This window comes from Telopea speciosissima, chromosome 8, assembly GCF_018873765.1.
Source record: "Telopea speciosissima isolate NSW1024214 ecotype Mountain lineage chromosome 8, Tspe_v1, whole genome shotgun sequence".
Taxonomy (NCBI): Eukaryota; Viridiplantae; Streptophyta; class Magnoliopsida; order Proteales; family Proteaceae; genus Telopea; species Telopea speciosissima.
The window spans coordinates 50080602-50104826 of NC_057923.1; the positions used below are offsets into that span (position 1 = coordinate 50080602).

Below are 24225 nucleotides of genomic sequence, written 5' to 3' on the forward strand. Positions count from 1 at the left end.
GGCGTAGACCTCTTGCAGCAAACACAGACGCCGCAGCAGTACTTTCACAGGAAACAGTAGGGTTTATGAACATAGTTAAGCAAGTAACCATTATCACATCAAACACTCCAGTGTATTTCAACAGAGGATAAACTGAAAAGTGAAAACATGAAGTAACATGATCAGGATAGCTGGTGTTTAAACATCAGTACTACTACAATGCTGAAACAGAAAAATTATGACAGTATTAGCATGCAGCAGCACTAATATAAACTAAATCTATTCTCATCCCAACTACAACCCAACAGATAACATGGAACACCAAGCCTAAAAATTTCTTTTACAAGGAAATACTACACTGCTACTAATCCCACGAATACAAGTTCTGCACATGGAATACACACTGGAGGTTGATATGGTAAGACAGGATAGAATCATACATAATGGAGCCAGAAGACACTGTTCCTACTCATTTAACAGTGGAAGAAAATGGACAACAATTAACTCTCCTCTCCAGGACCCTTGTAAGCCACCAATCATAGGGGCCGGCTGAATTAAGGTCCCCACAAAAATATCAAGGGGAAGTGAAAGAAGAAAAAAAAATATATAGTCCAAGAAAATGTCCCAAGGATTTGTATTGACCAGTGAGATATACCAACGGTTATATGCTACTCATGGCCCATGTTTAAAGAACCATCTTTCATCAGCTTTACACTTAGGCTATTGAACCTCCCTCTTGAGTAGTGTCGAGAAGCCTTCCTCCAATCTGTTCCAGTTTTCATCATTGCAGCAAATTCCTCATAGCTGATTTTCCCATCCTGCATTTCATAGAAATTGAGGTAAGGTTGGAAAGCACAGAATCCATGCTAGGTCAGTAAAGTATTATCTGAAGTTCACACCTTGTCAGTGTCTACTTCTTGGAAGATGTCATTTGCCACATCTGCACTGGTGATGGTTCCATCCTCCATCAAGGCACCCTGGAGCTCTTCTGGATCAATATAACCATTGCCATCCTTGTCAAAATAGGAGAAGGCCTTGCGAAGATGCTCATCATTGGCCATTCTTTGTAGATGAAGGGATACAGCAACAAATTCTCCAAAATTAAGTTTTCCTTTCCCATTGGTATCAACCTGTTTCTAGCAAAAATATTTCATTAGAACATGAAGAACCTGTTTTACCTTTTTATGTTCCATGTTGCTTAAAACTTGCTACAAACAAAAAGGTTGATGCAGTGTAGATGAGGGTTGTAACAAACCATACAAGTTAACAGCTCATTTAGATCAGAAAACCTTCTCAAACATGATAACTTGATTCTAATGCAGAATCAATCTTGATCCAGGGAAAGAACCAATGGTAGATGAATTGCAACAGGATTGATGATTTAGGGACAAACAAAATAACATAATTTCTCTTTTTTTAAAGGATATGACTTGGGCATCCAACCCAAGCCTCGATCAACATCACACTGACCATGCAAATCCTCTCACCTTGTAACTGCATCTCACAGCCCATCTTACATCTCACAAGGAATAACAGCATAAAGCCATCATCTTTTCTTTTGTTTAAAATTGTTGTCTAGAGTACAACCCCTCTCTTTTTATTAATAATCTCAATGAAAAACAAAATGGGAAACCTCTATATGGTAGGAGAGTCCTATAGTAACTCTCCATACCTAAGGAAGAGTCACCAAAATAGAAAGTAACTAGTAATTGTAAAAATAGTAACTAAAGTACTTAATTGTTAAGCTACCTAGTAGCTAGGATCTAGTATTTACAATAAAATAAACTGTTAAATAAGAGCCCATGGTTGACAGCAGAATATTCCCCATGCAATCTTCTTGTAGTCTTCAAGAAAATCTTCACACAATCTTCTTATAATCTTCTAGATGATATTCAAATCTTCTAGGAGATCTTAAAACCATATCTGTAGGTTTTGTACCAGAAATGCAAACCTTCTTTCTTCTCATTATGATCTGTCTGCATCATTTTGCCCATCCAATATGCTTTTCTTTTTAGTTATCATTTATGTGATCTTGAAGCTCAAAGAAGCACATAAGAAATTGCATGATCAACCTCCCTACTTGAGACATTACATAAAATGACTCATATTTCAAAATTTTGTTGCATCAGAAACCATGTATTCATGTCAGACAACAAGAGGTTCTTCTATTTAATATATAAAGCCTGTAAATTAATACAATAGGTGCCAATCCGAGACTGACACTGTGTTACTGTCCTTGTCAAGCATAGAAAGTCTAAAAGACTCACTCTAAGAGGTCTCCTATCTCCCTAGGAAGCATTGTATGATGAAAATGGTGGGACAGCATGTCCATTAAAGAGGATGTAAAATCAATGGGTAATCCATCTACCTTGTTTTTCCTCTTCCATCTTTCAGTATTTATAAGCAATTGGAGATACAAGGTTTTGATGCCATATAGCAGATGACAGGGAAAATACAGACCATTGGAGAAGGAGGGGTATTGATGGGGTTCAGAATTGCCAACATTGGGAATCCAGAAATCCCATAGAAAGCAGAATCATCGTGAAAAAATAAAAAACCAGATTCAGGATAATTTCAAAAGAATCAAATTGGCAGCTCGTACTCTAGTTGAAGGTATATTTAACAATTAACAGAAGAGAATAGAATACTACAATCTCAGGTTGATCCAATCATCGGATTCTGAGATCTGGGAGATTCTTACTGAAGATATGATTCTCAAGAACTGAGTAACAGAACCAGCAATCGATCTCAGAAAAGTAGGCAATCAATCAGGTGTATTTAGCAACATATATGCAGGAAATATCAGTAATGAAGGTAAATAGCAACCAGCAACAGATCCAGAAATCTAGCTCGAAAATTAAGATTTCTAGAAACAGAGTGAGATTAGGATTCCGAGAAAACTGAAGATGGGATTTTGAAATCACAAAACAAAAGAGAATCGAAATCAATGGAAGGTACTGAAAACATAATAGAAATCAGAGATTAAAAGCTTGGAATTTTCAGAACTGGAAAACTGAAATTGATGCTAAACTAAATTTTTATATGCATTTTTATTTCAGAAATTAAGAATAAAACAGAGAACAGAAAACAGAGAAAAACAGAATCACAGGGATAGCACAACAATCGATTGAAAGATTATTTAGAAACTGAAATAGAAGATTGGTGCTTAGGGTATACTTACCTGATACTCTGATTGAAAGAATAAAGAAGAGGAGGCTAAGACCTAGGAATCACCACCAAAGGCCTCGATTGGAATCACCACAGTTGGGGCTGGAACTGAATACAAGTACCAAGTTCTGAATTTCCATAGAACAATAAAGACAGGCTGAAGCCAAATCTCATTAATCAAATTCATGTACAAGGTTATAGACTTACAGCCCCTTATGAAATTATATAGACGACTCAAAAACAGACACTCAAAAAAAGGAAAGGCCTAAACCCATACTGAACTTATTAGGTAACTTGAACTAACTAGGAAACTGAATCACTAAAGGAAAGAGATTGAAATAAGGTAGGACTCTTAGACACCTATTCCAACTAAAACACTTAATAACAGAAAAAAAAAAAGAGATAAGACTCTAACTAAACAAACTAATAAAGTAAATTCAATGTTCAGTATTAAGACCTTAAATATGGGCTAATAAAAGATGTTCATTACATCAATAAACCCAAAAACAAAAATCCCAAGGCGCATTGAACTCAACCATGGGCCAAAATAAGTCTTTTGAGCATAGTTGTTAAGGCGCCTAGGCAAACCAAGGCGATGGAAAGGACTAAAAACCAAGTCGACACCAACAAAGCGACAAGGCGCCGCCTAGGCGACCAAAGCGACACCAAAAGTCAAGGCGAGAGAAAGGCGTCGCCTTCTGAGGCCTTTTGGCCAAATTGGACAATCTTAACAGCATCAAGTATCACCTGACACCTGTATTAGACATGTGTAGAATATGATAGTCCAACTCAATTGTTTTATCCACCTGGTATTGGACTTTTGTCCATGTATTTTCAACAAAAAATCAGCTTAACATCTACCTTGAATTTTAACCTGTTTCACCCTCTTTTCTTGCCACGTGTAGGACTAAGATGAATCTTATAGGCACATATGAATGGTGGGGCCTACATGTGTACCAAACTTGAGCCAGGCAGGTTATCATGGGGCAAATATACTTCCTGCTGGGCAGGGGGTGGAATGTAGGTAAGTTGATGCAGTAGCACCCTCATGGTTGGACCAGCTTGACTCAATCTGGAAACCCAGGCAGAGAGGTATTTCAGAGAATTTATTTTTTATTTGGGTTATTAATTTGAATATATTATCTTATGTGTTTGTTAGCCAACAATAGCAGTCATAGGTTATAGAGTTGTTTCAATTATAGAGTCTGAGTAGGAATTTATCTTAGTTTTTCACAAGTATATATATTCATCTAACCCATCAATATTAAGGGGAGTTTATTTTATTTTATTTTGATTAAATATTGAGGAGAGTTGATTGAATGATATGAAAGTTAAGATTTCTGAAGGCTGTTAAGCTGCTGCCTGCATGCCCTGTTGGTTGGTTGGTTAGCTCCTCTTCATCTGTTCTCTCCCTCTAATCTCCCCATCTGTTCTCCTCTTGTCTCAGGTGTGCTCCAACCTTCTTGCTTTTACTCTTCTTCATTTGAATTATTCTTCTTCTTTTTTTCTGTTGCTGCAACTGGCGACACTACCGGCTGTGAAGAATTGGTTCGAACTACTTGATAGTTAATCGGTTTCGCCTGAAACTTTAGGGGTTTGATTGCTATCCTAGGGTGACAAACCCTAGAGTTTTATCTCCTTCAAACCTTCCTACTATGAGGTCAAAAGCAACAACGTGGCTGGTTCTAGTGGTTATGCCAGATTTTGTTTCAGTCAATTATTATTAAATTAATACCAGATTTCTGGAACTGCTTTCAGTTATTCCTCAGAAAACTCAACCCTAAAAATTCATTGGGTTTGGCTACGTAGGGAGAAAGTTCGATTGAACTGTTCCAGGAATGTTCTTGCTTTTAATGTGGGGAAGAAAAAGACTTACTACAGTTATTTACAAACAACATCTTATTCTTTATGTTATTCCCAAATAGCCCTTATTTCCTTATGTTGTTTCTGTTTACTCCTATCTTTCCTGAAATTCCAGATTGGTCCTTTTCTTATAAATTATTTACTCTTCTATCCCCAGATTCTGTTTACCTTTCTAAGGTAGTCTTAAACTGTCCTCAATATTTACGAAATTGCCGCTACTTTTATTTGAGATTTTTATCACTTTGGCAGGCCCATAGCGAGTTAGCGACACAAAATAGGGTTTGTAACACGGGGTTGCATTAGAAGTTGGTCTTTGAGTTACAAAATTAAGAAAAAGAAAGGAAGCAAATGTTGGCAGATCATGAGGGCAGACTGTTAACAGCAGACCAGTATAATAACACAGAATTAGGATGCTGGGTGTGTAGGGTGCCATTAGGCTAATTTACTCCCTTGCATACAAGTCTAATGTTCAATGAACTACTTAAAGTTAGGTTTAATTAACATTTATGCAATTTAACCTTTAATCTGCATACACATTTTCAACCTCATGATGACAAAAACTCACAAAAATATATATATATATTAGAAAGAAAAACAAAAGAAGCTTTGTTAAAAAGGATCCATACAAAGCATAATAATAGTGCTGAGCAGTAAAAGAAGAGAGATGGGCTTTCTAGGTTTAGCATCAGGTATACAGGGCTAGTGTTCACTCACAGCTTCAATTAGCATTTGCACATCAGATTCTGCAAGCGGAGAGCTAAATTTTTGAAGTCCAGCTTTCAGTTCCTCAATTGAAACAATACCATCATTATCTATGTCCATCTTCTCAAACATTTCTTTGATGTCTTCAACTTCTTCAATGGATAAATGATCAGCAATAACCTATTTGACAACCCCCATTACTATTAGGTATTTTGGGTATAAAACTAATTAACCGAGCAACGAAAAAAAGGAGTGTAAAACGGTCAACCAACCCTCAAGGCTTTCCTCTTGAATCTGTTCATCATAGAAAACTGTTTAAGCCGTGACTTGACAACATCTCCAAGGGGAACATTTGGAGCCTTCTTAGCATTTTGGAGCCAAGGATGTTCTGCGATCAGGGAACAAGGTATATATCACGGAAGTATACTCTAATAGTGGGGTAATCAATTTTAACATTAAAAACATCGATACTAGTAGCACTTTCTCTTTCCTTTTTTATCCCCCTTCTTTCTATTACAGCTAGCTGATGCGGTTTCAACAACATTGTCTACAGAAAAGCTATCTGTGTTTATTTCTAACCAAAATAGGTCAGAAAGTCATGCAAGTGTTAATAAAATTAACAAAGACTTGATACTTGTTCCTAGCTTCTGAACATCCTAAATTATGTGCAATTTCATGAGTTAATAGTCAAATTTCCAACGTGTGATTGCATGACGAAAAACCTATGTTGAGCTGCCATAACTTTCTAATGAATCGTCACTTTATAGTTGTTGTATAAAATAAAGGGAACATATATTTTGTTGCAGACAGTCAAAAAACGTATTGGCATGGGGTGGACAACTAGCTTTTCTTAAATCAAATGGTTCAATATATAAATTAGACATTAAAATAAAAGCAAAAAAAGTGAGATTTGTAAACTCCCTAGCATACATCAAAAGGGAATTTGATGCCAGTGGCTTTGCAGAACTGTAACCAGATAAAAAAATGACAATGTGTTCACTAGTAGTTAACAAATGGCAATGGCACAAGTAACAAATCACTCTTTCTGCATGGGGAGCATTTCCACAGTGGAGAAGTACACCTGATTCTGTAAGTCCAACTGCCAAAAATAAATATTCCACACACATGCGTGTATCCGCGCATACACATACAAAATTTCTGCATGTGAAGCATTCTCACGTGTACGTGGATGTCTGTGCATGTGCCTTCCAGTGGACAAGCTAATGGAAAAGGTAATAAACAAAACTTTCTGCATCAGGAGCATTCCCAGCAAAAAAAAGTCCACCTGATATGAGAAAGTCAAGATGCTGAAGGTTTCAGATGGCAATAAACCAACAACTATGCATGTCACTATAGGCATATAATTTGGTGTCATCTAAGTAGATACCAAACTATTTGACGAATCTTGTTTGGAGGAACATCAGTTACATATGTTAATGCAGAGGAATATCAGTTTAAAAGGGATGCATACTGATATAGCAAGTGTCCGATGTGTCAGACCATTTAAAAAAGTCGTGTCCATACAGTCATTAGATAGTCTATATGTAAATTAACCAGCAGAAAGGCATACAATACCAAGCACTTGCTTTGCAGTTAACCGGACTTTTGGGTCAGGCTCCAACATCTGTCGAACAAGACTCTTTGCACTCTCCGAAATATTTGGCCATGGATCCCGTTTAAAATCTATTAGCCCGCGGAGAATGGCCTGTGCAACCCCTTGCTCTGACTCTGTATTTTAAAATCATAAAATCCATTACAGGTGCAGAGGAAGCATTCTATTTATTAGAAGGCATAGTAAAATGTCAAGCTCAAAACTAGGATCATGGACTACAATTCTGGTTGGCTAACATAAGTATCAGCTTGTAGAGATATGGTAAATGGATTGTGTTCACCAGGGAAGAACCTTACCAGCCCAAAATGGAGGAACCCCACACAGTAGGATGTATAGAATCACTCCTGCACTCCATATATCTATTTCAGGTCCATAATTACGCTTGAGCACTTCTGGAGCCATGTAGTATGGACTTCCAACAATTTCAGAGAATTTTTCACCTGGAATATCCAAGAGTATAAGCATTACATTAAATATCAGGGTGAATAAGTTGCATGGTCAGATCTAAATTAAATGAATAGAGAGTTCCTTCCAGCTTGACTTAACCCACTCCAACCTGACTCGGCCAAAATTGCATTATCGTTGTCATGTGAGTTGGTTTCAGATTTGAGCAACTCATGTTGATGAGCAGGCCGGCTGAGTGGTCGGTCAGCAGAATCTTCTCCATGGGTCAGGCTTGATAACCCATCTGGATTGCACCTCTATCTAAGGTACTCTACAAACTAACACCCTTTTAGAGGTCGGCTAAATCAAAAAGGCCCCAGCTTCGTCATCCTCTCCTCTATGCAATGACATTGAGGATGGCGCAAATCCTTTTGATTTATACATCTGCCTCAAAATATTCCTCAACTAATGCATCATCCATCAAAAAATTTGTTGAGAATCATACTAACAAATATACTACCAGACCTTGAAAATCCCTAACAAAAGGATCATTTTGGTAACGGAGTTTGGTCCAGTTGGGTGTGGACATGGACCCTTTTTGTATCTCGTCTTAGCTTTCTATCTCATTAAAAATTATCTTCGGTGCTGATCTTACCTTTTTGCTCTACAGTAAAAACTGAAGCGATAAGCTATCAACATAACACACTCCTAATCTTTTCTGTAAAAATGAAAATTAAAAAAAAAAATACTCAAATCTGGAGGATTTGGAGAATCCTTGTGGACCTTTCCCTTGTAAGATTCTTTAGAAACCAGAGACTCCTTCAAGATGAAGGCAGTAGAATCATAGTTCAAAATTTCGCCAAGAACTTTGCTAATTTTGCTAGTTTCGAAATGCTCGATACAAAACAGGAGGTGAAACCCAGAAGTAGCATAATTTCGGTCGAAATTTGGCTAATTTCAGTCACAAAAATGCATTGTTTCGTCAAAATTTCAATCATTTCGGTTGAAAATTTTGATCAGTTCGGTTGCCCCCCAAATTGGCCATGCAAAACTCAAGGAGAAAATGCAGTGTTTTTGAACTATGATTAGAATGAGAGAACTTGTAAAAAGGATTAGGACCTCCGACATACACCAATAGAGGAGGACAGGGACGAGTCTTTCTCCTTCTGCATGTCACATGTGCAAGGAGGAAAAAGAATCATTTGATCACTTATTCCTCCCTAGTTCTTTTGTGAGAGAGCTTCGGCATCTTTCCTTGAAGGTATTTGGATGGGGTGTTTTACCAAGTTGTGGAGGAATTGACATGGATCTAGCACTATAGTCCATTTAGGATGAGAGGAAGCTTATTATGGAAATTGGAAAGTGAAGATGCTAATTGTGTTGTTGATCATTTGGGAGGAGCAAAATGTGAAGCTTTTTGAGATATTTTTCATAGAAAAAGAGAAATTTTTTTAATATATTTCTCTTGACAATTCTAGCTGTCTTGAGAACAATCATGCATTTCCCACTCATTTCCCCTCTCATTCACTATCTCAACCCCCCCCCCCTTCGTGTACCCTTCTTATTCGAGTCTAAACTCTGGTTCCCAAATCCTAGGCCACCTGGCCCAGCCCTCCTTTTATTCTACTCTCCAGGCCCATAAGGGAGTCCAAGCCACCGTCTGCCCTCCTCCCTCTGCTTCTTCAGATTCTTCTATTGAAAGGGATTCGACCCTATCAATGCCTATCTCCTCTTCTTCTCTGCCCATGCCTCCATTGGCCTTATCGGTTCATCCCCCCTTTCATGTCTACCATCGCGTGACACTAGTTACCCCCTTATCCCAAGGAGCTGCCCCCGCGAGACTATCCCTTTCCCTCAATGAGAAGTTTTTACCCCCAAGTAAGGCTATCCGCGACCATGCCCTGTGCCGAGACACTTAGTTGGGTGTTTTGAGTTCCCTTGCTTCCCTTGCTTGGGTGCTTTGGTTGCGTGGGGTTCTCCCCTTTTTCTTTCAGGCCCTTGCCTCCCTCCTTGTAAAGGCAGGGTCTTGTAATTTGATTGCTATTTGTTTATTCTCTCTCCCCCTTCCTTTTTTACTTTCCTTTAGTAATGAAATTTTTTTTCATCCTCAAAAAAAAAACAATCTGACATTTTTTACTGCAACTTAGTACACCATATATTCAAATTAGGATGTGGATACAGGGGAACTAGGAAAACTTGCTCATGATAATAATTCTTCCTCTAGTTGGTGCAGAATTTCAGCAGAAGAAAGAAGATGTAACAGGCTAGACTAGCCTGCAGAGGTTGGTCTTGTTCAATTCTAATTTCTATTTACTTTAATATGTTCTATTGCTTTTTTTTTTTTTTTTGGATGTGATACGCCATAATTTGTACTTCAAATCTTGACCGAACACGTGGACTCCCCACGATTCACAAAGGAACGGGAGTTGCAGGCGTGCTTGAAGACTCCCACATGCCTGGCGGTTATGAAGTTAGGCCCCACTACAGCAGTTACGTAACCACCAAGGGAAGGTCCCACTTGCGTCAAGAATCGTGATCCCGAGATTCACAGGGGAATCTCAACAGGAATGGGAGCTTTCCTAAAACCGTGCACCCAGAAAAGGAAACTATAGAAAAGGGAAGGATGGCCCAGCCTTGCCTTCATTATTATAAATTAAGGGCTAGACCCTCATGTAAAAGGGAGAGAACTCAATTGGCAATATTCAGTGTTCAATAAAGAAAGAGTATTTCGCAGTCTCATCTCCGTTATTCCCAATTCCATCTAGTTACTAGCATATCAGTTGTGCTGCCGGCAGATTTCTCTCTGGCAGAAATCTTTGCACAACATTTGGCGCCGTCTGTGGGAACGGAGAAGAAAGACCTACGAAGATCCCACTATGACCAATACAAGAAACCAGTTGAGGATCACTCGATCCGCCGCCGCCACCGCAGCAGCAATTTCTCCTCCAGGACCTTTTGCTGCAGGTCAGGGAGGAGCCCTGGCCCGTTCGACCGCTTCCCGGCAAGAACGTGAAAATGTCATCCCAGAAGATCAGGACCCACCGCGTCAGGAGTCTCAGCCAAGACTCCCCCAGGGACCCACCACGTTACGTAACGGTGGAACAGTTCGACGCGATGCAGGCCCGCTGGGACGACAAGATGGAGCAGATGTTGGAGATGCAGCGCGGTCTCCTACAGGGGATCCCCGTACCCCCACCTCCACCGTCGAACGGAGAAAGATCTCGTTCACCAGAGCATAGCAAGAACCATAGCAATGCAAACAACACTCGACGAAGGAACAAGGAGACGCCGGGAAACGCCAAGAATCAAGATTTGCACATGACGAAGGTAGAGCAAGCCCTGAACGACAAAGTCTTGTAACTCCAAGACCAAATCCAAGAAGTCATAAGGGGAAAGAACCAAGCCCCGATTCACAACTTTCATTTCACTATAGACTTGGCATTCACGGATGAGGTTCGGTTCGAGCCCCTCCCAAAAGGATTCAAGATGCCCACCATAGAGCAATATGCAGGCACCACGGATCCGGAGGATCACCTGGAAACTTTCAAGTCCCTCCTGCTCTTCCAAGGCACTTCAGATGCTATAATGTGCAGGGCTTTCCCCTCCACCTTGAAGGGAGCAGCGCGACAATGGTTCTCTCGGCTCCCTCCACGATCTCTCTCCAATTTCACAGATCTGGGCCGGGCCTTCTTGGCTCACTTTGTAAGCAGTAGAGTTCACAAGAAGACAGCCGCCAATCTTCTGGCCATAAAGCAGCACCCCGATGAATCCATGAGGGATTTTCTTACAAGATTCAATAAAGAAGCCCTGGAGGTACGAAATTTGGATCAAATGGTGAAGTTCCAGGCGTTGCGTAGTGGAATCCGAGATGTCGAGTTGAAAAAGTCCTTAATCATGGACGAACCAGGAGACATATATGAGTTGTTTTCAAGATGTGAAAAGTATATCAACTTGGCCGAAGCTCTTGCGGCCGAGAAAGAAGATAAAACCGAGAAGAAAGCTAAGGAAAAGGAGGAGACCCCCCGAGAAGTTGGCGCAAAACGCAGCCGAGATGACAAGGATGCTAGGAAAAAGAAAGATGACAGGAAAGCTTGGGTCCCCAAAGCTGCAGATCTGGAATCCGAGCCGGATTATACGGCCCTGACTCATACCCGAACACACATATTAAATGAAATCAAAGACCAGGTGACCCTACGCTGGCCAGCCAAGATGGTCAAGCCGGCGTATGAGCGCAACAAGAACAAATACTGTCGTTTTCATCAAGACCACGGTCATGATACCGAGGAGTGCAGACAGTTGAAGGATGAGATAGAGGCTCTTATCCAGAGAGGGCGCCTAAGCCGATTCGTCAAGAAAGAAGGGAACGACCACAGGACAGATTACCGTGCTCGAGAGCCAGAGGGAAGACAGAGATCACCCCCAAGAGCTGATAAAGAGGAACCACACCGAGGTAAGCCCCATACCGAGAATGTACCCCTGAGGGAGATAACAACCATATTTGGTGGACTTGGTATGGGAGGAGAAACCTCGAACGCCCGAAAGCAACACGCTCGGAATGTACTCCAGGCCGAGGTAACAGTTAAAAAGAGGAGAACTGATCATCACATAACCTTCTCAGACGAAGACCTGGCAGATATTCAATCTCCTCATAATGATGCCTTGGTAATTAAGATGGTTATCGCCAACTGCACGGTAGGGAAAATCCTGGTGGACAATGGGAGTTCAGAGGACATCATGTATTATGATGCATTTGAAAAGATGCTCCTGAAACCCAAGATGCTGAAAAGAGTGGAGTCTCCCCAATACGGTTTCAATGGGGCCCTGGTACAGGTGGAAGGATCAATTGAGCTGCTGGTTACCGTAGGGACAGAACCCAAACTCTCTACGGTGATGATGAACTTCCTGGTGGTAAAGGTGAATTCCACGCACAATGGAATATTGGGGTGACCGGGACTCAATGCACTATAGGCGGTGGTCTCAACCCCACACCTAGTCATGAAATCCCCAACTGACCATGAAGGATACCTAAGAACCAAAGGAAAGGAGCCACAGATGCATCTAATCCATCTGGATGACAACCGAGATATCGGTGAGCAGGAGAGAAGTGAGCCAGCCGAGGAGTTGATCCATGTGCAAATAGTGGAGGGGGACGCCACGCGTACCGTCCAGATAGGCGCAGGCCTGAATGGCGAAAGAAAATCCACCCTCATAAACTTCTTAAGGACAAATGCAGACGTGTTTGCCTGGTCCGCTGCTGAAATGCCCGGGATAGACAGGAAGATAGCTGAACACAGGCTTCGCGTATACCCCACTGCCAAGCCTGTGTTCCAGAAGAAAAGAACCTTTGCTCCAGAACGACAAGAAAAAGTGATCGAGGAGGTAACCAAGTTGCTTTACGCCGGTTTCATCGAGGAGGCTATCTATCCAGAATGGCTTTCTAATGTTGTAATAGTGCCCAAGCCAAATGGCAAGTGGCGAATGTGTATTGACTTTACAGATTTGAATAAAGCCAGTCCTAAAGACTACTACCCCTTGCCTCGTATTGATTTATTGATAGACGCCACGGTAGGCCATGAAAAGCTTTCTTTTATGGATGCCTACTCAGGGTATAATCAAATCAGGATGTATGAACCTGATATATTGAAAACTTCTTTTATCGCGGGGAGGGATACATACTACTATATTCGCATGCCATTCGGATTAAAGAATGCCAGAGCTTCCTACCAGCGCTTGATAAATTACCTTTTCAAGCATCAAATAGACCGCAATATGGAAGTTTATGTAGATGATATGCTGATAAAAAGCTTGAAAGCACAAGATCACATTGCCGATTTGAACGAGGCATTTCAAGTTTTAAGAGAAAGCAAGATGAGGTTGAACCCGGCCAAGTGCGTCTTTGGAGTCACGTCAGGAAAGTTCCTCGGTTTCATGGTCTCAAGAAGAGGGATAGAGGCAAATCCAGCAAAGATCAAAGCTATACTAGAGATGCGTCCACCAGGAAGAGTTAAGGAATTACAAGAACTCACGGAAAGAATAGCCGCGCTCGGGAGATTTATCTCAACTTCGGGATACCGATGTTTGCCCTTCTTCAAGGCTCTCAAAAACCGAGCAAAAGAACGTGAAACCAAAGAGGCCAAGCTCACCTTCGAATGGACCGAAGAATGCCAAAAAGCCTTCACAGAGCTAAAGAGATATATGGCACAGCCCCCTCTCCTGTCAAAACTGAAACTAGGGGACAGATTGCAGCTGTACTTGGCCATCACTGCTGTTGCAGTTAGCGCGGTATTAGTCCGAGGAGACGGGCACGCCCAGAAACCAATTTATTATGTCAGCAAAGTACTCCTGGATGCCAAGACCAGGTATGGCGTTATGGAGAAATATGCCTACGCATTGGTTACGGCGGCTCAAAAGTTAAGGCCATATTTCCAAGCTTACAGCATTGAAGTAATCACCAACCAGCCTTTGAAGAAGATATTGGCTAAACCCGACCACTCAGGAAGGCTGGTAGCGTGGTGCGTCGAGTTGGGGGAATTCGATATCCGTTACAAGCCCCGAACTGCCATAAAAGCACAGGCCTTAGCGGATTTTGTGGTAGAATGCACACTCCCTGAAGAAGAGATCCCCACCACCGCGGAACCAGAAGAGGTGATAGAAGAGTGGACACTGTATGTGGATGGTTCGTCCAGTGCACAAGGGTATGGGGCAGGATTGATACTAACCAGCCCTGAAGGGTTCCTGGTACAGTACGCGCTGAGATTCGAATTTCAGACAACCAATAATGGGGCTGAGTATTAAGCCCTGATTGTAGGATTGAAACTGGCACAAAGTCTTATGGTAAAGCGTATCACCATCCACAGTGATTCACAACTAATAGGTAATCAGGTCAAGGGGGAGTATGAGGTAAAAGAATCACGAATGGCCCAGTACCTGAGAAGAGTACAGGACCTAATCACAAAATTCAGCCATTTTGAGATACTTCAGGTACCCAGGACACAAAATGCATCTGCAGATGCCCTCTCTAGGCTAGCCACCTCAGATTTTCAAGACCTGGGCAGAACAGTGTACCTGGATGTGCTCGGTACTCCAAGTATAGAGCAGTCCGAGGAAGTATAACCGATCGAGGTGGAACGTTGATGGATGGACCCCTTAGTCAACTACCTTCAAGAGGGCGTACTACCTACCAACAAGGAAGAAGCAAAGAAAGTCAAAATGAAGGTAGCGAGGTACATGATAATAGGGGGAACACTATATAAAAAAGCATTTGCAATGCCCTATTTGAAGCGTCTCCGGCCATCTGAGGCAGAGTATGTTCTTCGGGAGATCCACACAGGTATTTATGGACAATACTTGGGGGGCATAGCACTCGCCCATAAGATCATTAGACAGGGATACTTTTGGCCATACCTCCACAAAGAAGCAATGAGTTTTGTCCGCAAATGCCTGAAATGTCAGAAGTTTGCACCCATCACGCGCCAACCAGCAACGGAGCTCGCTTCAATCTCAAGCCCATTGCCCTTTGTCCAGTGGGGAATGGATATATTGGGGCCCTTCCCCAAGGCATCTGGAGGTAGACAATTCGTGGCAGTGGCCGTCGACTATTTCACCAAATGGGTAGAAGTGGAAGCTTTGGCAACAATCACCACTGCAAAGGTTTGAAAATTCTTCCTCCATTCAGTCATCTACAGGTATGGAATCCCGAGAACCCTCATTACTGACAATGGAAAGCAGTTTGAGCAAAAGTTCAAGGAATTTAGTGACCAATATGAGATTCAACTAAGGAAGACCTCAGTAGCTCACCCCCAATCCAATGGGCAGGCAGAAGCAATGAACAAAATTTTATTAGATGGGATCAAGAAAAAACTGGAAACGGCTAAAGGTTTCTGGGTGGAAGAACTACCTAACATTCTATGGGCATATCGGACAACCACGAGGTTGGCAAATGGCAAAACGCCCTTCATGTTGGCGTATGGAACAGAAGCGGTGCTCCCGGTGGAGATAGGAGAAATCTCGCTGAGGGTACAACTTTATAATCCCGAGGTTAACGAAGAACTAAGAATAAACTTGGACCTGTTGGAGGAAATCAGAGAAACAGCCCGGGTAAAGAACGCAGTGCACCAACAACAGACGGCACGCCACTACAACACAAAGCTGAAAGCTAGAAGGTACCATCAGGGAGAGCTGGTCCTACGCAAGGTAGAAGCCTCAGACCCGAGATCCATGGGAAAGTTATCACGCAATTGGGAAAGACCATACAGAATCTCCAAACAAGTAGCCCTAGGAGCCTATCATTTGGAGACCCTGGAGGGGGTACCAATACCGCAATCCTAGAATGCAGAAAACTTGCGAAAATTTTATCAATAAAGGTCAGTTCCCAGTTGTTTGAATCCCAAATTATTATTTGTTAAAAGTTCAGGCCATGGCCGATAGAGACATCAATGATTAATCAAGCAAGTTAATGGCAAGCATAATGATTCTTTACAATATTATTAACTCTTCGCAATACCATTTTTTTTTTTACTAATAATGTGCCAACAATAAACATAATGGTGAGTTGTACCATAGGGGCGTTTCCCCAAAGCAAAGATGATGGTCACCAGACCATAATGGTGAGTTCCACCATAGGGGCGTTTCCCCAAAGCAAAGATTATGGTCACCCGACCATAATGGTGAGTTGCACCATAGGGGCGTTTCCCCAAAGCCACCCGACCATAATGGTGAGTTGCACTAAACGGGAATATAAGGCCAAGCAACACAAAGATGAAGTATGCAAAAACAAAGTTTACAAAGAAAATTGCTCGGATGGCAAAATTCTTTTATTAGCATTCTAGTCTACCAGTACAAGTATGTAATGATTCAAGTACAAGCTTACAAAGCAGTTACAACCTTCAAATACAAGTAGACAGTGAGATTTATAAGTACTACGATGAAGCTATACTCGGGTTCAGAACAAGTTCTCCCAAAGGAGAAAATGTGGCAAACTAATTGGCCAACCACACTGACAGGAGAGAACCATCTATGCACTCCCGAACAGAAGAAGGCTAATGAAAATTGAGCACCGAGGGTCGCGAAGTGTGAGACAGGGGTAGCATCGACAACGGCATCGTATAGAACGATACTAAGCTCGGCATTCATGACGCAAAACCACCTGCTCCAAAGCAATCCCGAGAATCAAGAGGCAGTTGCATTGCCAAATGGGATTCACCATCAACGCGCTGAAGCACCAAAATAGCCCTGTTACTACTCCTCTCATGCCACAGGAAGTGAGGAGTCCGAAGAGCACTCGACATCTAACTGGCTTCTGGTTCCCCAGCATACTGATCGATCCACACCACCGCCCACCAAATGCATTAACAGTGAGGTCGGCGGCAAGCAGCCTCCTGAAGATTCTCCACCTCTCTGATGAGACCTTCCTTCTCCAAAGAGTTGGCAAAGGGAGGACGCACAGAGAGGCACCATCACGGCCCGTCAAACCAAAGGACACTGTGTGTCGATTGAGGATCGAAGCTTTGAAGAGAAATGTCGATTGAAGATTGAAGCCGAAAGTAGCAGTTACAGAAAGGTAGACCTTCAGAAATATGGAACCACGACATCTAAGAAAACAATAGCAACCAAAACACCATAAGAAGCGCAGAGTTTCTATGGGACGGCAACGAAAAGGCAACATCGAAGAACCCATATCTCCATGAAAAGCAAAAGTGTGAAGGATACCTGCCCTATTTATAGGACAAAACGACGGTTCAGAGATGAAAGAGAATATTAAGGGAACAACTACCCCACTTAATGGGAAGTTATGCCCAAGGCCACGTGCTCTAACCCCAGTGGACAAACGTTTCTCCAAAATAGGGAAGGGGTGAGATTACCCAGGCAGCGATTCGGCTTCTGCGCCAACTCCATTAATGATGAAGTATGCGAAACATCAGTCAAACAAGGAAATAATAAATGTTAGCGTGGGGAATCTTCAAAAATCTCTGAAAAGAGGATTCACGCCATAATGAGTATTGTAAACAGCTATGAAATTTGAATGCTTGAGTGATCAAAATAAATCACCCAGGCCCTTTATTTATACTAAACTGAATTACAATGAATCACAGTAGAAATAGAAATAAAACCCCAGTCCTAATCCTACTAGGAATTCCTAATACAACTAGGAATTCCAAAATAGGATTCGGCTGAAGGTAAAAAATAATAAAAAAGGAAAAATAAAGTAAAGACAATCACAGCACTACTAGGACTACAATCACAGCACCACTAGGACTAGTTACTCTAATCATGTAACTAGCCTATCTCAACACTACCCCTCAAGTTCGAGCATAAATGTCAACCATGCCCAACTTGACCAAAATAGGTTGAAAGACCTTCCCACCTAAGCCCTTCGTGAACACATTAGCAAGCTGGTCAGTAGATTGCACAAAAGGAACACAGACCAGCCCTCCTTCCAACTTTTCTTTAATAAAATGCCTGTCAACCTCCACATGCTTGGTGCAATCATGCTGAACAGGGTTGTGAGCAATGCTAATAGCAGCCTTGTTGTCACAGTACAACCTCATGGGAAGAGGAACATGAGTACCAATATCTTACAATAAACCTTTGAGCCATAACATCTCACAAATACCTTGTGCCATAGCACGAAACTCTACTTCAGCACTAGATCTTGCTACAACGTTCTGTTTTTTACTACGCCAAGTAACAAGATTGCCACCAACAAATGAGCAATAGCCAGAAATGGACTTTCTGTCAGAGGAACCAGCCCAATCTGCATCAGTATATGCTTCGACACGAAGATGACCATTCGGAGACAAAAGAATACCTTTACCCGGTGCTGATTTTAAATACCGAAGGATCCGGATAACAGCATCCATGTGAGAGGAATGTGGATCATGCATGAACTGACTAACCATACTCACAGATACTGCTATGTCAGGTCTTGTATGAGACAGATAAATGAGCTTACCAACCAATCTTTCATACCGACCTTTGTTGACAAGAGTTCCCTCCTTTTCTTCAAGTCTAGTAGTTGCATCCATAGGTGTATCAGAGGGATGACACCCTAGCATTCCAATCTCGGTCAATAAATCTAGGATGTACTTCCTTTGAGAAAGAAAGATGCCTTTAGAAGACCGAGCAACTTCTATCCCTAGAATTCCCAGATCTTTTATTTCAAATTCTCGCCCAAGATAAGCCTTCAACTGGGTGATTTCATGATTGTCATTCCCAGTCACCACAATATCATCCACATAAACTATTAGAAGAGTTACCTTTTCACCATTTTTCTTGATAAACAAGGTATGATCAGCGTTCCTCTGCTTATAACCTGCAGAGACCATTGCCTAATGAAATCGTCCAAACCAAGCATGGGGGGACTGTTTCAGCCCATATAGAGCACGCTTCAATTTACAAACTTTCCCGCTGGTCTTATCACAAGAGAAACCTGGTGGAATGTCCATGAACACTTCCTCGTCAAGCTCTCCATGGAGAAAGGCATTCTTCACATCTAATTGTTGCAACTCCCAGCCAAGATTCACTGCACAAGAAAGTAGCACTCTCGGTGTTTAATTTCGCAACTGGTGCAAAAGTCTCCTGATAATCGATCCCATAAGTCTGAGTAAATCCTTTGGCAACCAAACATGCTTTGTATCGATCCACAGTGCCATCTACCTTCTGTTTCACCACAAACACCCACTTACATCCAACTGGTTTCTTTCCTGAAGGAAGAACCACAAGTTCCCATGTATCATTCCTTTTGAAGGCTTGCATTTCTTCCATCATTCCTGCTTTCCACTTTCCATCTGGAAAAGCTTCCTGCCAATTTTGGGGAATACGAACAGAAGAAAGAGAGGAAATAAATGTACGAAATGATGGAGAAAGGGAGTCATAAGAGACTACATGAGAAATGGGGTGCTGGGAACAAGCCCGAATACCTTTACGATGAGCAATAGGTAAATCAGGAGACAAAGGAGAAGATATGTTACCTAGAGATTGATCTGGTTCCAGAGCCGACAACTGTGGTGGTGCTGGTGCTACAGTGGATGGAAGCTGCTCGTATTTGGATCGTCCCCTGTGATAGGTTTTGAGGTTAGAGTCGTTTATTTTCTTCTGAAATTCCCTAATGGTTTGTTGGACTGGAGTCATCTCCCCCTGAAGGGAATTGTCACCCATAGGATTTTCAGCATTTTCTAAGTTCTCCCCCTGGGGAAAATCCGGTGGGGAACCATCGGAGGGAAGAGGGGATGAAACAACAACCGGTTGAGGGGTCGGAGAAATAGGTGGTTGGACCCGAGTCTGGGTCTGTACCAGAAGGTCAACCATCACATCTTCACTGAAAGTCTCCCCCTGAAGAGGTGTGGATTGATAATAGAAGAGAGTTTCATGAAAGACAACGTCCATACTGGTGAAGGTACGACAGGTAAGAGGATGGTAACACTTATATCCCCTTTGGGATGGAGAATATCCCAAGAAAATACATCGGACCCCATGGGGTTCGAGTTTGCCAGGGGAGCGGGTATCCCGAACAAAACAGACACAACCAAAAACCTTTGGTGGGACAACAAAGGAGGATGAACCCATCAATAAAGATGTAGGGGTGGCAGAGTCAAGGACTCGGGTAGGGAGCCGATTGATGAGATAGGCAGCAGTCAGGATAGCATCACCCCAATATTGGGAGGGGACAGAATGGGCAAACATGATAGCCCGTGTCACCTCAAGGAGGTGGCGATTTTTCCTTTCAACCACCCCATTTTGAGCTGGGGTATCGACACAACTGGTTTGATGGAGTATACCATGGGCAGCAAGGTAGTGTTGAAATTGACCATCCATGTATTCTTTACCTTTGTCACTCCTCAATATTTTGAGAGTGGCATTGTATTGGGTCTGAATCATCTTATGAAAATTTTGAAAACAAGAAAAAACATCGCTTTTATTATGCATTAAATACACCCATGTACTCCTAAAATAACAGTCAATAAAAGAAACAAACCAATGATGGCCTTTAAGAGATGGTTTTCGACTAGGACCCCACACATTAGAATGAATAAGATTAAAAGGAGAAGAACTTCTTTTATTAGAAATGGAATAAATAGAACAATGTTGTTTAGCCAAAACACAGGCTTCACAAAAAAAAGTCGTTTCTATGACATTCTTTAGCTAATGCAGGAAATAAAAGGGATAATGTTCCTAAAGAGGGGTGACCTAGTCTGTTATGCCATTGATGAAGTTCAGAAGAAACTAACGAGCTTCGATGTATAGGAGAAGCCAAAGATGGTTGTGAAGTAGGACTCCCATCATCAAGCAGGTACAATCCACCATGCATCTTACCACATCCAATCGTCGTCCCCGTTGCTAGATCCTGAAACACACAATGAGAAGGAAAAAAGGTTACTTTGCAATTCAAATCACGGGTAAAACTACTGATGGAAAGAAGATTAGTGCTAAATTTAGGAATATGTAAAACAGAGGATAAAGTTAAGGAAGGAGTACAACTGATAGAGCCCTTCCCAGAGATAGAAGAGAGAGAACCATCAGCCACCCGTACTTTATCTTTACCAGAGGTAGGAGAGTAACGAGTAAAGAGGCTGGAGGATCCAGTCATATGATCAATGGCACCGGAGTCTATGATCCAGGGAGAGGAGACTACCGATGCACAATGACCAGCAAAGGAAATACCTGAATGGACAAAATGTGAACCTGGATTGGTGGAAGAACTAGCAGTAGTCGATGTAGTAGAAGCAGCGGAAGCCTGTAACATACGACGGAACGCTTGAAGTTCTTCCTTGGATAGACCAATGTCAGAAGTGGGAGTAGTAGTGACAGCCTCAGTATGATTGGCTTTGTTTTTCGACTTCCGAGCAGCACGCTTAGCTTCAAAGTCAGCCGGTTTACCATGAAGTTTCCAACAAGTAGCCTTGGTATGAGAAGTCCTATTACAATGTTCACACTTCACGGTTGCTTTAGAAGAGTCACTAGTAGTGGACAGCCCATCCGGTGTAGGAACAGCAGTGTCAGCAGTTTTTAGAGCTGATCTATCACTAGAGGGAGTGTGTAACATAGCAGTCCGCCTGCTTTCTTCAGAATGTACCAAGGCATAGGACTATTCCAAAGTAGGAAAAGGGATCCTGCTAAGTACCTGGACCCTAATCGGATCATATTCCATATTTAATCCAGCGAGGAAGTCATATACTCTGATTTTATCAACATGCTTGCGATAGGCAGCAATATCAGTAGGATTAGTGGGCTGGTAATCCGTGTAATGATCCAGTTGTTGCCATAGACTTCGTAGGAGAGCATAATACTTGGAAATAGAGAGGTCCGTCTGAGTGGTTTCATGAATTTTTTTTCGTAATTCATAAACCTGAGCATCGTTACCAATCTGTCCATAAGTTTCTTTGGCAGCCATCCAGATCTGGGCAGCAGTCTCTAGAAGTAAATAGCCATTAGCAAGATCTTGGTTCATAGAATTCAGAAGAAAGGCCATGACCTGAGAGTCATTAGAGATCCATCGAGTCTGTAGAGGACCTGCAGTAGAAGGTTTTACTGAAGTACCAGTAAGGTGGCCAGTGAGACCACGGCCAGCAATAATGAGATAAGTTGATCTGGACCACATGAGATAGTTAATTCCATCAAGTTTGATGGAGGCAGCAAAGGGAAAATACTCTTGTCGAGTCTGTGCATCAAGTCCAGAAGTGACTTGATCATCCGAACCAGTAGATACATCAGAATCACGCATTGTATGCAATGGAGATGAAGAAGGTTATCTTAAATCAGTCAGCAAATAGAAAATCAGCTTCCAACAGGTCAAGTACTGCTTCTGGAAGTTGAGAATAGATGCTCCAAAAAAGATACTGTTGGATTAGCCAAGGAGAAACCCTAACTTTTGAAAAAAGGTTAGGAAAACCTGGGTTTGTAGAAATTGCAGCGCCGGATCTGATGTGATTGTGCTCCACTCCTGCAGTCTTCAAACAAAAGGAGGTGTGCACCAAGTATCAGCAGGAAAAAACCCCAAAATAAAAGAAAGAATCGATCTGCAACTGTATTCAGAAATCGATCTTCAAGGTTGGAGAAGCTCTGCCGGCAGAATTAGGGCACACCAAGGATCTGAAGTCTTCAAAGAGGTGATATGGAGAGCAGCATCTAAATCCTTAACAGATTCACCTCATAGATGCTGCCCTGAATGAGAGAGAAGCGCCGAGAGTGAGAAAGAAGAGAGAGCTGGAACCGTGGAGGGGAGGGGAGAAGAAAAAAACAAAAAAAAACTGAGAAGGCTGTTTATTCGATCAGAATAGTCTCTGATACCATGTAAACAGCTATGAAATCTGAATGCTTGAGTGATCAAAATAGATCACCCAGGCCCTTTATTTATACTAAACTGAATTACAATGAATCACAGTAGATATAGGAATAAAACCCCAGTCCTAATCCTACTAGGAATTCCTAGTTGCAAAAAAATAGGATTCGGCTGAAAGTAAAAAATAATAAAAAAGGAAAAATAAAGTAAAGACAATCACAGCACTACTAGGACTACAATCATAGCACCACTAGGACTACAATAATAGCACCACTAGGACTAGTTACTCTAATCGTGTAACTAGCCTATCTCAACAAGTATTTATGTCAGAGAGAAGGGCAAACGTCACCAGAAGCCAAAGGAAAAGAAAGATTTGACAACTCAAGGAAAGAAAAACCAAGTGGCACAGATGCAATAAATACCGAGCATAAAGCAAAACCTACCATATATACATCAAAGGGGCAAAAACCGTTGCCCGAGGTACAACAGCAGCAGTTACAAGTTTGTGAGCTTGGGACGAGGTGGATTAGGGGGCAAAGGCCCTGGAACATTCTGTGGAGGAGGAAAGAAAGGTATGAACAGTGTTAAGGGGTCAAGTACAACCTCCCGTACAGGAACACGAGGGTTAAAACCCAACCTCATCTTCCCCCAATTAAAATAGGGGGCAACCTCCGTCACTCGGTTATATAGGCGTTGAGCGCCTTCTAAAGCCTTATCCGCGCAGAAATATTTACATGCAGCCGATTGAACCACGTGATTGATTGTAAGGTTCGCCGCGACATATCTTTCAGCCCAGAGATAGTCGCTCACATTATCCACAATGTCCCAAGCAAACTCCAACCGGACCCGTAGATCTTCCTCCCAGCACTCAAGGGATCTATGATCTTCCAGCTCTGCTTCCAACTAAGAATTACGCTTCCTCAGTATAGCATTGGCTCTGTCATATACTTCTATCCGAGATTGCAACTCCTTCTCACGCTCTGAGGCCTCCCAAGCCACGAAATCGGACAAGGGAGGATGATCCTAGGCAAAAAAGGGGAAAGGAGTCATGGTCGGATATGCAACTAGAAAGAAATCCAAAACAGCAAATAAGACCTATGGCCATCTTCCATTAATTGAAATGCGCGGGATTACACAAAAAAAAAAAAAAAAGAAACCACAACGCAATAGCATCTGACGGAACAAAGAAATTTAACCATAGGGGCATCTACAGCATCTTCAGGGGTCAAGAGGGCAGATG

The 24225-nt window shown here is 42.0% G+C and overlaps 1 protein-coding gene across 1 annotated transcript in view; it reads right to left on the bottom strand.

Moving 5' to 3' along the window:
* Positions 1-243: 243 nt before the first annotated feature.
* Positions 244-24225, bottom strand: part of LOC122671498 (calcium-dependent protein kinase 13) — a 53527-nt gene continuing 29545 nt past the window's right edge. Inside the window, exons 2-7 of the mRNA XM_043868747.1 lie at positions 7621-7764; positions 7288-7440; positions 5985-6100; positions 5725-5892; positions 879-1109; positions 244-797 (exon numbers count right to left, since the gene is read on the bottom strand). Of these exons, the coding sequence (XP_043724682.1) occupies positions 648-797; positions 879-1109; positions 5725-5892; positions 5985-6100; positions 7288-7440; positions 7621-7764 (962 nt within the window). The 3' untranslated portion in view covers positions 244-647. The remainder of the gene's footprint in view (positions 798-878; positions 1110-5724; positions 5893-5984; positions 6101-7287; positions 7441-7620; positions 7765-24225) is intronic.